This window comes from Gobio gobio, assembly GCF_949357685.1.
Source record: "Gobio gobio genome assembly, chromosome: 17".
Taxonomy (NCBI): Eukaryota; Metazoa; Chordata; class Actinopteri; order Cypriniformes; family Gobionidae; genus Gobio; species Gobio gobio.
In genome coordinates, this window is record NC_137110.1 from 35,560,855 (window position 1) to 35,575,592 (window position 14,738).

General features: G+C 42.1%; 1 protein-coding gene across 1 annotated transcript in view; it reads right to left on the bottom strand.

The window, feature by feature from the left end:
• Positions 1 to 14,738, bottom strand: part of drc11 (dynein regulatory complex subunit 11) — a 59,468-nt gene that overhangs the window by 38,731 nt on the left and 5,999 nt on the right. Inside the window, exons 5-9 of the mRNA XM_079841479.1 lie at positions 13,477 to 13,548; positions 12,325 to 12,527; positions 4,634 to 4,718; positions 4,326 to 4,475; positions 1,690 to 1,765 (exon numbers count right to left, since the gene is read on the bottom strand). Of these exons, the coding sequence (XP_079697605.1) occupies positions 1,690 to 1,765; positions 4,326 to 4,475; positions 4,634 to 4,718; positions 12,325 to 12,527; positions 13,477 to 13,548 (586 nt within the window). The remainder of the gene's footprint in view (positions 1 to 1,689; positions 1,766 to 4,325; positions 4,476 to 4,633; positions 4,719 to 12,324; positions 12,528 to 13,476; positions 13,549 to 14,738) is intronic.

Genomic DNA, 14,738 nt, shown 5'->3' on the forward strand with positions numbered 1-14,738 from the left:
CTCAGTCATTAACATGCTTGTCTTGTCAAGAGGTTTCAGGGGTGACTTGATTGATTTGCTGCTCTACAGGCAATGTTGAGGTTGAGTTATGGCTCCTAAACACACATTCTCCTCACACATTGCAAAATAAGACCCAAGTGAAGCATCAGGTCAGATCGAACATATAATGTGTTTAAGCCATTTGTGCGAATGGGAAAAAAAGAAATTCTTTACACTGTTTTATAAATGGCCAAATTTTACAATACTTTACAACCACGATAATCCACATACATTACAGCAAATGAAAAACAGTAAAAAGATGTTCCTAGAAACCAATTTGTGATGCATCAGGTTTTGTTTTATTTGAGTATTATCAGATGCAAAGGCTTCTAAGTCCATCTGACGTGTTTCTTTAAAATAAGCACTTTTTGTCAGGCTTCTATGTATAGGTTTCTACCTAAGTACTGGTACTTCTGAATAGGCTGAGGCTGGGATTTAGTGGGTTTGAAGTGAAAGTATTTTATGAATGTATACTATATGTGGAGAGCATTCACTCATTTTTGACCGAAGTGGCTTTTGCATCTGAACTCTTCGTATGTTTTTATGAACACATAAAATCATGATCTTATTTTTCTACAGTATAAAGAACACCCTTTTATTGTTGTTCATGATAAATTATGTGACTAATATTTTTTTTACTTAGCACACAATACAAGTACATGTGTTCTAGTTTAAATTTCATAATAAATTATCTTGACTAAAATCAAGTAAACATAAGGATTAGTTTTACAGTACAATCTCTTTATTAACTTTTTGATGCGTCCAATGGCATTTGTGTGGACTGTCAATGGTGGGACAGAAATATCTCAGATTTCATTAAAAATATCTTCATTTGTGTTCCGAAGATGAACGAAAGTCTTTGGTTTGGCAGGTTTGGAACGACATGGGGATGAGTACAATTTTTTTGGGTGAACTAACCCTTTAAAGTATGTTAGTTTACAAAACTCAGGGGTAGTTTTTCTCTTCTCAGGGATAGTTATGTCAATTAATGGTCTAAACGGTTATGAATTGTAAAATATACAAGCATATAAATGCCTCCAGTAATGCCTAAAACACTGTGTTTTTACAGTGAATATCTGGTAAAACAGCTGCCAGTTATTTACTGTAAGGAACAGAGACTGTTTTACAGTGTACACTTGTTTGGAGAGAACTGGATGAACGACTATCACTTCACAAACAAATGTAGTTAGATATACAGCCTGTAAAAGCTGCCCTTGCCGTGAAACCAAGGCAACCAGGGAGTTGACAAACGACTGCTGTTGATTATAGAACGAGGAGGAGCTGGACTTCAATGTGGCGTCAGGAGACTCAGTTTTAATGAGAGGGCAAGAGAACGTATCTGTAGTCACAAAAGAAGGGGGAAGGAGAAAGACGTATATAGAGAGAGAAAAGGAAAGACGCTTCATGTGGGGTGGGGAACCATCTGGACCGGTCTTGACCTGAGAACTGACATGGCCCTATCATTATTGGTTACTTAGACGTATTCCAGACACATCTCATGTCACAACTGTGATGAAAGCTTACTCGCTCATTGACCTCACACAAACACTATTGACATTGTTGTGAATTAGTCATTTGGTCAGGGAAAAGCTGCATAAATTATAAATGACAGACACAGACTGCACCCTTTTGCCGTCATTTCCCACTTACCTTTGTACAGTTTGGCTCCCTCGACTACCGTAGGAAGGAAATTACTGGGAGTCATCTTCCATCCCTTCTCTTCCTCCTGCAAAACAGCCAGTTAGTATCAAGGTGGGTCCTTCATAAGCACTGTTTCTTGTAAATGAACTTTACATGGTGGACAAGGAAATTTCTCTGAAATAATATAAGTCAAGTTATGGATAAATCAGCCAAGACTGAGATTCCACACGTATGATCAAAGCTCTTTCCAGGCCAATGTGCTTGCATGCTGCTCTGGTGCGGGGTCACCCTCAACACTGGCATTTTAATGATGTGAATACACAGCGGGGGCTGAACGCGATGCTGCGAGTATGATTTACAGCACCTCCTGTTTTCCTTTCTCTCAACTAGGGGTCGCACATTAAAAGTAAATCAACGTCCTCACATACTCACGCGAATGTTTGGCTTGCGTGTCACAAGCACACACACAGACCGCAGAGTGTGTCTTCTCAGGAGCAGAGCTTTTCAAAAGGAATAGGCCAAATGGAGGCTGTATATTTTATGGGCTGCCTTCCTTTAAACACATTTCACCATTAGCAACTAATGACCCCCAAAAGAGACAGAAATCCATCTGAAAATATGAAAAGCCCTTAAGTGCCTGGAAGCAGTGATTTATGATTATTCATGTGGTATTAGACAGAACTTCCAAATGGATCTAGCAGCTTATATCAAAGATTCCTGTCGCCAGGTCAGGAGTAAAATGGATTCATGTGCCAGGTTTAATATAATTTAGCTCCAATTGAATTTGTCAGGTAATATGCAACAGCCTATACAGCAAATAAATATATAATTTCAGATATATTTTTAAATATATATATTGCTTTTATTCTTTATTTCTTTTTCTTTTTAAAGACAAGACACTTTCTTATCTTACTTTTCAAGTTTGCAGTAAGTTTTCATTTGTTAATATTAGTTAACTGGATTAGGTAACATGCACCAACAATGAAAACATACTTTTAATAATTTATTAATCTTAGTTAATGTTAATTTCAACATTTACTAATAAATTATAAAACTCAAAAGTTGCACCTGTTAATATTATTTCATGGACCCAAGCAAACAGTAACTAACAATGAACAGTTTTATTAACTATAATGTTAACAAAGATGAATAAATACAATAACAAATGTTATGACCATTGTTAGTTTATGATGTTACTTGAAGTACATTTTGTAATATATTTTGTACATATTAAACAAATATATATATATACATTAATACATTTATTTTTGAGGCACTGTTTACAGCATTCATATTTGAAATGTATATTTTGGCCATATGGTAAATGGGATTAAATATTTACTTATCACAGTTTTCTTTGTAAACTATGTATTTGGTACTTCCTACTTTTTTCTTTAACAAAGAGCCTTTGAGTGGCACATGGAAATTTAAACTAGGCCTAAACTAGGCCAACATAAGAGCTCTGACAAAAAAATCCTTAATTAACTATTGAAAGGCTCAGCTTTCATACAGGATGTGAGCGTTTGAAAAAGGTCCGATTGGCCTTTCGGCCTCATTGTGAGCAGATATCAGTGGTTTGGCTCTCCAATGAGGATTACAGGTGCTCTTATGAAGGAAAGCCTGAACAAAGGCTCCATTCTAGATCTCCGGAACACAGCCAATCAGCGTGAGCGGGCATTTTTATCGCTTGACTGGCTCACAGTAATCACTGGTCAGCATATGACGTTCAGAGGTCAAATCAGAGAACATAAAACCTCACATGAACCTAAATCACTTTGGACTGCTTGCCACGCCTAAGCTTTAATACATCATAGTGTCAAATGTAGGAACACAGGAAATCAGGATGTCGTAGTAGAGAAAACAGAACCTCTATCTATGTTTAACAAGAGGAAGTTCTGAATAGAGAGAGCAAGAGGTTATCAAGGATACAGTGAAATCTTGGTGGAACACTGCAGGAACGCCTTGCTGAAATCACAGATATTTCCGGAGACTGTGGATGAGTTTAACAAACTAACATCCTCACCATTCCTCATCTTAATCCCTGAACAGTACTCAGGCAGGGATATTAAGGAGCATTTACAATGTGTAATTATGCATGAGAATATGAGTGTACTGAGTATGTTAAATGTCTTTTCTAAGATGGAACAATGCAAGTGCTGGTGTGAAATTTCATAATTCTCTCATCTATGACTCTTTTAACTTAATAGAGAAACTTTAAGCCTTCTCACCTAAGGGAAATCTGTAAAATGAACACAGATGTTGATAGGAATGCCTGTAAACCTGCTTTCATCTAACTCTAATGCAAAAAAGCCTATAGGTTAGAGGAACTTGCCTGTAATGGAGATGTCAATGTCTTATTGCATCATAGTCTTGTTACAAGGACAATGAAACACTTAACGAGAAAGTACAATGAAAAAACAAGTGTTTTTTCTTTAAAACCCGCTCTGTATTGATCTGCCTAAAGTCAGCTCAATGCAGTTCAACCAATGAAGTGTCGTTAATTGTGTGGGCATGACCACAGAGGTCATCGGAGTCAGTAGACACTGCCACATCAGCTGATTTAATTCTGCAGATACAGATACTTTAAAAAGCCTTTATTGATTTCTGTGCAACTGTGATACGGGGTTATAAAGCCATGGGCTTACCTCTGTATCTCCTTTCCCCTTCTTTCCTTTCATCTTCCCTTTTTTCGCTTTCTTCTTCTCTTTGCGGTCATTCCCTTTTTTGTCCTTATCGTCTTTCGATTTTTTCCTCTTCTCCCTCTCTTCTTCCTTAGCAGCAAATTCAGCAGCAACCTTCAAAACATTTACTATATTTAAACATATATTCAGCATCTGAAAAGAACAGTATCAAGAAGCAGTATACATCTGACATGAAATAATATTTCTAAGTAAAAGTACAGTAATGTAACTGAAATTCTGGATGGATTTAATGGACTTATAGGATTATTAACCTGCTCTGGTGTCTTCTGAGCAAATATGGATGCAGATCCTCCATCTTCAGGGCCTGGGAAGTCAGGGAACTTCCCGGTGGCATCTCTGAAACACAAAACAGTAGCTATATTTAAATACAGTGTATATATATATATATATATATATATATATATATATGTATATATATATATATATATATATATACATATATGTATATATATATATATATATATATATATATATATGATCAGGCATAACATTTTGACCACTGACAGGTGAAGTGAATAACACTAATTATCTCTTCATCACGGCACCTGTTAGTGGGTGGGATATATTAGGCAGCAAGTGAAGAAAGTTGATGTGTTAGAAGTAGGAAAAATGGGCAAGCATAAGGATTTGAGAGAGTTTGACAAGGGCCAAATTGTGATGGCTAGACGATTGGGTCAGAGCATCTCCAAAACTGCAGCTCTTGTGTGGTATGCAGTGGTCAGTATCTATCAAAAGTGGTCCAAGGAAGGAACAGTGGTGGCCATGGGTGGCCAAGGCTCATTGATGCACATGGGGAGCGAAGGCTGGCCCGTGTGGTCCGATCAAACAGACAAGCTACTGTAGCTCAAATTGCTCAAGAAGTTAATGCTATACAGTGACAAACATAAACTTTTTTTTAACTTAAATAATGTAACATCCTAAAATGTTTGTTTTTTTCTAGTGAGAGACCTAGAGAAAAAACAATATCACGTAAACTTATTTTAAATTTCCCTCCAAACTTTTTTTTCCAGAATTTCCTCCTAAAACAGAAAATATATGGGAAGAACTCTGTGTGAGAAAACCAATTTTCTTAAAGATTTTTTAAAGATGAGGTAAGGCAGACTTCATGTCTGTGTGAACATATAGATAAACAAAGCAGATCGCGTGAACAAAGGCAAATCAATCATATTTGAACTGTGAACTTCACACATGGGGAGGATACATTAGCCAGGTCCAGCGCTGACTCTCAGGGGAGCTGGGGCAGGTTTAGAATAACAGGGTAAAAGTGTCAGTCAGGGCCCAGCCTGAGCGCTCTGCTCTAGCTAACTTAATCAGTAGCACACAACTGAAACTCACTTCCAATGTGGTAGCACATGCTGAAAGCTCTACTACTGTCATGCAGAGGGATTGAATTTCATCTAAATTTACTCACTAAAAGAAAAAGAAAAACAGATTCACTTCATTTTTATTAAACTGAACATGCTTTTTATTCAACAACTTCATTTAAGGGATTGTACAATTTCAGTGACGTTGGTTCTGGAAGTATTTTTTCCATTTATTTGCATCTATTTGGATTTCAAAAAAAGTCTTTATTAAAGTGTTATAAGCTATTAACTCAGGCAACCAGCTACGAGGTGAATCATAGCATTAGAAACTTTTATTTGAAGCAAAAAAGTATCTGAAAATCTGAACAAAAGACAAAAGGTACAAGACTGTGTATTTAACGGCTATAGTAAGGGAAAGAACTACAATCTCATGAACCATTGCAAATGACATAATCGAATTATGGGACCATATTTTTATTTTTTGACAGCATAGCGAGACTCAATTACATCATTGGACGTGATTTTCTCGTTGCGACTCTCTAATTGGTGGATTTGTCTGTAGAGAACGTCTCGGTTACGTATGTAACCCTCGTTCCCTGAAGGAGGGAACGGAGACGTACGTCGGAACTGAATTGGGATCTGTTTCCAGAGACCGACCTACTTCGAGTGATTAAAACGAGCCAATGGACATTGGCATGCGGTTCACACATTCCACGCACCGCCCCGCAGCGCAGGTATAAATACGGAAGTGGAATACCGCATCATTGCTTTTCAACTGAGGAGCCGAGATAAATGACTCGGCCTTCAGCTGAAGCACAGCACCTGGCGACGGGACGTACGTCTCCGTTCCCTCCTTCAGGGAACGAGGGTTACATACGTAACCGAGACGTTCCCTTTCAGTCGGTCACGTTCAACGTGCGTCGGAACTGACCGACGAATTGGGATCCCTACCAACACGCCAGGAGGCTGGCCCTTCCAGCGTCCTGCCTGAGCTCGCTGGACCACTCCTATGTTAGAGTGTGAGTCAGGGCTCCGGGCAGGGAAGGACAGTCACTGCTGTTCCTGCAAGACCCACTCAGTGTGACTATTGGATAACGCTGGGAAAGCGTGCCCATCTCGGGAGATGGTACGCTGCGGAGCCACGTCCTTCAATGGAAGGAGAGGTGGAATACACATAAGGACTAACCTAACAGGGTAGTGCAACAAATGGCAGTCTCTGGAGTGGACCCAACCTGGTTCCGGGGGGGAAGAACATACCCAGAGACGACAGAGGAAGCTCTGTCGAGGGAAAGACACGGGGCTAGCCGAGTAGGGTAGCTGGTACCGTGGAGAATACACATATGGGGTAGCCGTGAGGGGACCGCAACATATGGAACCCAGCCTACACACACGTTCCACAAGCATACGGGTGCAGGCCTGGCATCAGACGGCCACCACGTCTGACACCGAAGGGGTGACCGAGGAACTCACAGGGTTAGCCGTTTCCGGGGAACACAACTGGAGCAGAATAGACGCACGTATCCGGCCCAGAGGGCGGGAGTGGCGTATGCAAGCCGACACTAGAACGAGCACTTAGCGCTGCTGGCCACTGGGGGCGAGAATGCGGGAAGATACCGGCTCTACACGGAGGCTATAAAATCTAGCGAACGTGTTAGGTGTCGCCCAGCCTGTCGCCCTCTACATATATCTGTCAGCGAGGCGCCTTGAGCCAACGCCCAGGAAGAAGCAACACTCCTTGTTGAGTGTGCTCGCAACCCGAACGGGCAAGGTATGTCTTGGGACTGGTAAGCCAAGACAATGGCATCCACTATCCAGTGGGCCAACCTCAGCTTGGAGACAGCCTTTCCCTTCTGCTGGCCTCCGTAACAGATGAAGAGCTGCTGTGAGGATCTGAAGCTCTGAGTCCGGTCAACGTAAGCGCGAAGAGCGCGGACGGGACAAAAAGCTAGGGCTGGGTCTGCCTCCTCCGAAGGCAGCGCTTGCAGGCTCACCACCTGGTCCCGTAAGGGAGTGGTAGGAACCTTGGGCACGTATCCAGGCCGGGGTCTCAGGACAACGTGAGAGTTGGCCGGCCCGAATTCTAGGCACGATTCGTCTACCAAGAGTGCATGCAGGTCCCCTACCCTCTTGATTGAAGCCAATGCAATCAGGAGAACTGTCTTCATGGACAGGATTTTTAGCTCAACAGACTGCAAAGGTTCAAATGGAGGACCCTGAAGTGCTCTGAGCACCAGGGCTAAGTCCCAAGAGGGTAACGAGGTAGAACGAGGAGGATTTAGTCTCCTCGCACCTCTGAGGAACCTGACGATTAAGTCGTGCTTACCTAAGGATTTACCGTCTACTGCATCGTGATACGCCGCTATTGCTGCGACGTACACTTTGAGGGTGGAGGGAGACAGCCTTCAATCCAACGCATCCTGCAGGAAGGAAAGCACAACGTTAATCGAACACTTTCGGGGGTCTTCCCGGCGGGAAGAGCACCACTCGACGAACAGGTTCCACTTCAGAGAGTAGAGGCGCCTCGTAGTGCTTTCTAGCTGAAGCGATGGTGTCTACCACTGCTTGTGGTAGGCCACCTAGAACCTCTGCGTCCCGTCCAGGGACCAGACATGGAGATTCCAGAGGTCTGGACGCGGGTGCCATAGAGTGCCCCGCCCCTGAGAAAGCAGGTCCTTCCTCAGGGGGATCGGCCAGGGAGGGGCTGTCGCGAGGAGTGTGAGTTCTGGGAACCAGGTCCGGTTGGGCCAGTAGGGCGCAACTAACAAGACCTGCTCCTCGTCCTCCCTGACCTTGCACAGTGTCTGTGCGAGAAGGCTCACTGGGGGGGGGACGCATACTTGCGTAGGTCCCGGGGCCAGCTGTGCGCCAGTGCATCTATGCCTAAGGTACCTCCGGTCTGGGAGTAGTACCACTGGCAATAGGTCGAGTCCGGAGAAGCGAACAGGTCTACCTGTGCAACTCCGAAGTGGTCCCATATCAGCTGGACGCTCAACTTCTGACTCCACAGGAGGAGATGGCGGGCGAGCCGGAGCATGCAACGGGAGCGTAGACCACCCTGACGGTTGATGTACGCAACGGCCGCAGTGCTGTCCGAACGGACCAGTACGTGCTTGCCCCGAAGCAGTTTCTTGAACCGGGCCAGGGCAAGACGTACCGCCAGTAACTCTAGGCAATTGATATGCCAACGCAGTTGGGGTCCCGTCCACAGACCCGAAACTACGTGCCCGTTGTACGTGGCCCCCCAGCCCGTGGATGAGGCATCCGTGAAGACCACAGCATGCCTCGACACCTGTTCTAGGGACACTCCGGCCCGGAGAAACGAGGGGTCTGACCACGGACTGAAGGTTTGGCGACAGTAAGGAGTAACTAGGACCCGGTACTGACCGCTCTGCCACGCCCATCTCGGGACTCGGTCGTGCAACCAGCGTTGAAGCGGTCTCATATGAAGCAATCCGAGCGGCGTTACCGCGGCTGCAGATACCATATGCAGTTCCATGCTGTTAAATTTTTCCAATACACATCCGGGCAGCCACCCCGGAAAGCATTGCTGTCAACTCTGAATCTGATTCAGCATGAGCACACACCATTATAGTGGGAAACTCAGCATTATCATTTCCAGCGCATAACAGCCCTCTCTCCGATGCAGCAATTGACATCTGTCCTCCGCCAGAGTGCCAAATGAAACACTAGATCCTTTTTTTTTTTTTTTTTTTTAAAGGACCAGCAATCCCATCTGTAAGCTACCAGCAGGCATGTGAGACAATGAGCGTGGCCGTCAGACTTGACGGCACACGGTGCGCTGAACAATCTAGCCCCTATGAAAGAGCAAGGTGAACAACGCGCCGACGTGCCGACGCGCCGACGCACCGACGCACCCACAAACAAAGTCTCAGCACGCTCGTGATGCGATAGAGGAGTGGGGGCCCGAAGAGATGTACTCGGCGGGGAAGCCCCACTGTAATCCTCAGGCCACCAACGCTTATTAGCCAAAGTAATCCTTTTCTGGGGCCCCAGAAAAGAAACTAGATCGGGGAATAAGCGAAGGGACTCAACCCCGTTTGAGGTTTCATAGTTTCGACCGCGCATCAGAGCGCCGAGTGACGCGCTGGGTTGCCGTGACAACCCCCACTATCAGCCGGCGCGAGACGGCACACGGCGCGCTGAACGCTCAAGCCCTTAAGAAAAAGGTGAGACGAACAACGCGCCGACGTGACCATGCTCTCCTGAGAGAGCATGGATCACCCACGAAAGCAATCTCACATGTTTATATGCGAGAGAGATCGTGGCCGTCAAATGAGGACAGGAAACAACCGCATCCAGAAACACACGGTTTGAGTGACATCTTGAAAAAGACGCAGGGTCAAACCGTGTTGCTCTTTTAGAAGGAAATGCTCTTTTAGAAGTGCTGAAGCACTCAGGGAGATGGCCGCGGCTCACAGCAGTCCGATTGCAAGCCTGCGTGTGAGCACTCAAAGAACGGAAACGCCCAGCCAACCAACACAGGAACAAGTGTATGTTGCAGCGGCCACTCGCTGACTCGCACCGTCACACCAGCACCCAGGTAAGAGAGCGATCCTCCTCGAGACTCGTCTAAACACTCTTCGTAGAAACAGCTTGATACAGCAAACCGTTCGGCTCCGAAGTTAAAAAGCAATGATGCGGTATTCCACTTCCGTATTTATACCCGCGCTGCGGGGCGGTGCGTGGAATGTGTGAACCGCATGCCAATGTCCATTGGCTCGTTTTAATCACTCGAAGTAGGTCGGTCTCTGGAAACAGATCCCAATTCGTCGGTCAGTTCCGACGTACGTCGAACGTGACCGACTGAAAGGGAACCATGGGTAATGTAGTTTTTCACCACAAATTCAACCATTTTAAAAATAAGTTGAATTAATGTGAACAGATTGCTTCAACAAAATCTATACAATCGATTCCAAACAACCTTAGAACTCATTGTAGGTCTGTCTTTAAAGGTTATCATTAAAAATCAATTTCCCTATGAAGAAAATTAATTAAGTTTTTACTTCTGGAACCTGACTGCTGCACTCTGTTAGCAGGGTGAAAAATGTAATAATGGTGAGACGTGTATATGTTTTATAGCATACGTCTGGCTGGCTGCTCAAATACTTCACCTTCACTTCAACAGCACATGGAAACCACGCCAACATACTTCACCTTGCAGGTCCTGACCCGGGATCCCATACATCCCTTATACAACCAGCAGGGACCCAGCAAGGTCACTGGAAGGGGCCAGAGAAAGGGGCCGCTAAACGGAGACAAAGCTACTGAACTCCCCCCACCACATTGTGTTGTCCAACTGAGATGACTTATGACTGTTGTCTCGGCATTAATGGGCAGCAGCATGCATTGGCAGGCCGTAAATCAGGCTGGAATGCACTAATCAGCCCAGTCTCACTCTACACCGTGTACACTTGAAAACAGCCCATGCATTAGGTAAGCATAAACAGCCCTTGGTAAAAGTGGCCATCGTTTTGACTGCTTACATTCCAGCCTCAAAAAGGAAGAGACGAAGGACCAGGAATGTACTTAACAATTAGAGTGAAATAATGGGTTGAGTGAACGGAGAAAAGCAAGGAAAAGCTCTTGTGAGTGTGGAAGCAAATTAACAGATTATCTAAAGGAGACATTGGGTAAGGGGAAGTCTGAGTGGTAGAAACTTACATAGAGGTGATTAGTTCCAGAGATTCTGAAAAAGTAATTGAGGGAATGCAGAGGAACAAAAGTCTTCATTTTAGAAGTGGAAAAATATTATTTAACTTTATCCACAGTTACATATACCTCTCTAGGATAAGGACATATCTGTTAAAAATCTAGTTTAAAACATATGTGCCAAGTTTCTATAAATGTACTATTTTTATCCATATTGATTTCGTATGGTATTGAAAAACGTTAATACCATTTTCACAAAAAGTTTTATAAAAAGGACTATAAAATATGTTGTGTAACCATCAAGTCAATTTTTTTCCTTATTGAATACATGTGTGTAAACACATCCTTAAGCATTTTTGTAAATATAAAACATTTTCAAGATAAAAAGTATTTTTCACCATTGTGAATGATTTATTTCAAAACCTTTTTGGGGAGTCACACGACATAATGTCAAATGATCTGATTTTTTAGAGACTTACTGACCTTGAACATAATAGGGTCTGCAGGCATTATCACTATATGATATAATATCCTATTTTATGTTTCTTTTTACTGCATGTTTCTGCATGTTGGTTTGACCACATGTCTTTGTTGGCTGCTTCACATGACAAAAAAAAAAAAAAAATTAATAGAATAACAATTATTAATTAATTAACAGAATGTTTTACTCCTAATAAATAATAATAAAAAAATACATTGAACTACCTAACAAGGGTTTCTTTTCAAAACTTTCATTATTTTATATATTAAAAAAAATTGTTTTTAGCAAAAATTAAATACATTATCATCATAGATGGATTGTATGTATGTATGTATGGACTGGATTATTAATTTATTTTTGAATAATGCATAATTTACACAATGTCTTTGACCAACATATAATTTTTTAATGAAATTATAATTTTTTAGCTAAAATGTAATCCAGCTTAAACTACAGATAATCTCAGTGATTTTTGTGTATGGCTTACCGACACTCAATAAACCACTGCCTTATTTGTTCTTGCAGGCTTTCTTTAATATCTGGGCCATCCACAGATTTCACAGACTCTTTGATGTTGAGAAGTGCCCTCTGGTATTCAGCCTCATGCTCCTCCTGCATGCCATGCCTCCTACTTTTCACCTGTTGAGCATGCAATTGGGCAGGGCTGGGTGTTGGTTGCTGGGCTGGTATCTGGAAATAGGGAACCAGGAGACATCAGATGAAAAACTGACAATGAAGGGTACAAAAAAGTACAAAATAGCAGAAGATATGTGCAAAACAACATTCATGAAGAGACTTGCTTTTCATGAACAGTACATTCCCAGCTAACAACAATACATTCTAAGAATGTTTTGCTAACGTTCCTTTTAAGTTATGAAAACGTTATTTCTGAATGTTCCCTGAACTTTCAAAATGTCCAGTTTAAAATTGTTTTTTTCCCTTGTTTATACAAATCTTAATGGAATATTCTGTTTCACTTTATTTTGATGGTCCCTTTAACACATTCTGTTGACCCTATGTAACGTTGCACCTACATGTCTACTAACTCTCATTATAGAGTATTAGTAGACTGGCAGGGTTAGGGTTAGAGTAAGTTGACATGTTACTTATAGTCAGTAGAATGTCAGCTGGAGGACCATCAAAATAAAATGTTAGCAGATATTGAGCAGACAACCTACTTTGAGTTCTAAGGTTGTTCGGAATCGATTGTATAGGATTTTGTTGAAGCAATCTGTTCGCATTAATTCAACTTTTTTAAAAAATGGTTGAATTTGTGGTGAAAAACTACATTACCCATGGTTCTCTACAGACAAATTCACCAATTAGAGAGTCGCAAAGAGAAAATCACGTCCAATGATGTAATTGAGTCTCGCTATGCTGTCAAAATACAAATATATAGGTATCAGTAGCCAAACAGTTGATGGGCCCCATTGACTTCCATAGTATGGAAGTCAATGGGCTCCATCAACTCTTTGGTTACCGAAATTCTTCAAAATGTCTTATTTTGAAATTCCTACAGGTTGAGTGAATCACAATTGTATTTTTTGGGTCAACTATCCCTTTAAAAAATGTTGAACGCTTGCCAAAGTTCTGAGAACATTCCCTGTTAGCTGGATTGGCAGAGCAACCTGGTGTTTACCATTCCCAAAAATATCATCTCCTCTAGACACTCCTTTTTGACCCTCCTCCTGTCTCGATACCCCCGCCAAACCTAGAAGATGGAGTGAAAACACATTATAATAGCAGGAAATATGAAAGACTAAGGCTGCAGACACTTACCAGAAATGATGCTATCATAGTCAATTTAAAATCAAGAACATTTATCTGCTCTTGTGTTATCTGGTGAAAACAATCTACCGTCTTCTTGCATTCACTGTGGACTTTTAGATGAGAGGAATGTACAACAGCAACCGATATACTAATCTGACAAACAGAATTTCCTGTAAATGTATCAGTAAGAATGTGTGGATATTTAGATCACCTCAACATTAAGGCAAATCAATCTCAAGGCCATAAATGCAGGCAAGGAATTATGTCCGAATTATGTCCTATAAATAAATCCTCTTTTTTAGTTCGAACGACAATGATGCTAAACAACAATAGCCAACTGAAGAGTGAGGATTATGTTTCCAGGGTTTCACAGCACAGAAATCTGCTTTGTTGTGAACTACAGGAGAAAGAAGGGAGGATTAGACCTTGTAATAAAAGCCCTGCAGTGTGAGCCCAAAATCTCTGTTTATCAACTCCTGTAATCACATAAAATGGCATTCAAACACAGTACAGTGCTTGTTGGATGAGCTATTTGAAAATCTATTACCCATTAGCTACAATGTTGAGACTCCTTATAGGTGTCACGGGTGGTTGAGCACAAAAGGACAACCAAGGAGCATATAAACACAAACTGTCCTTATTAAATCCACAGGTGATCATGCAAACACAATTACTTTACAAGAACAAATAACTGAACCAGACCAGACTAAACAAGGGAACTAATGAGTTAATTAATCAACAACAGGTGAAATTAATGAAACAGGCACAGGGTATGTTTACATGACAACGATGTACTAAAAACAGATGACAACATTGTCAAAAAGATCCCCGTTGACAAGAATCTGCGAAAATGACTAAAAAGGCTGTATTATGCATGCCAAGCCAGTAGTTGGAGATGACCCGAAACCCCACGAACACGTAATACATACGCGTGAACATATAATAATCATGCGCATGACGTCACCACTTTTGTTGTTCACATGGAGACGGTAAAGGTATCGTTTTACACTTTGAAACCCGTTTTTAAAAGCTTACGTTTTCAGGAACCCAAAACGCCGTTTTCGTGTAAATGAACAGCCAAAACGCATAAAAAGTTTTCTGTTTTCAGTTGAAAACGGTGTTGTGTTAACA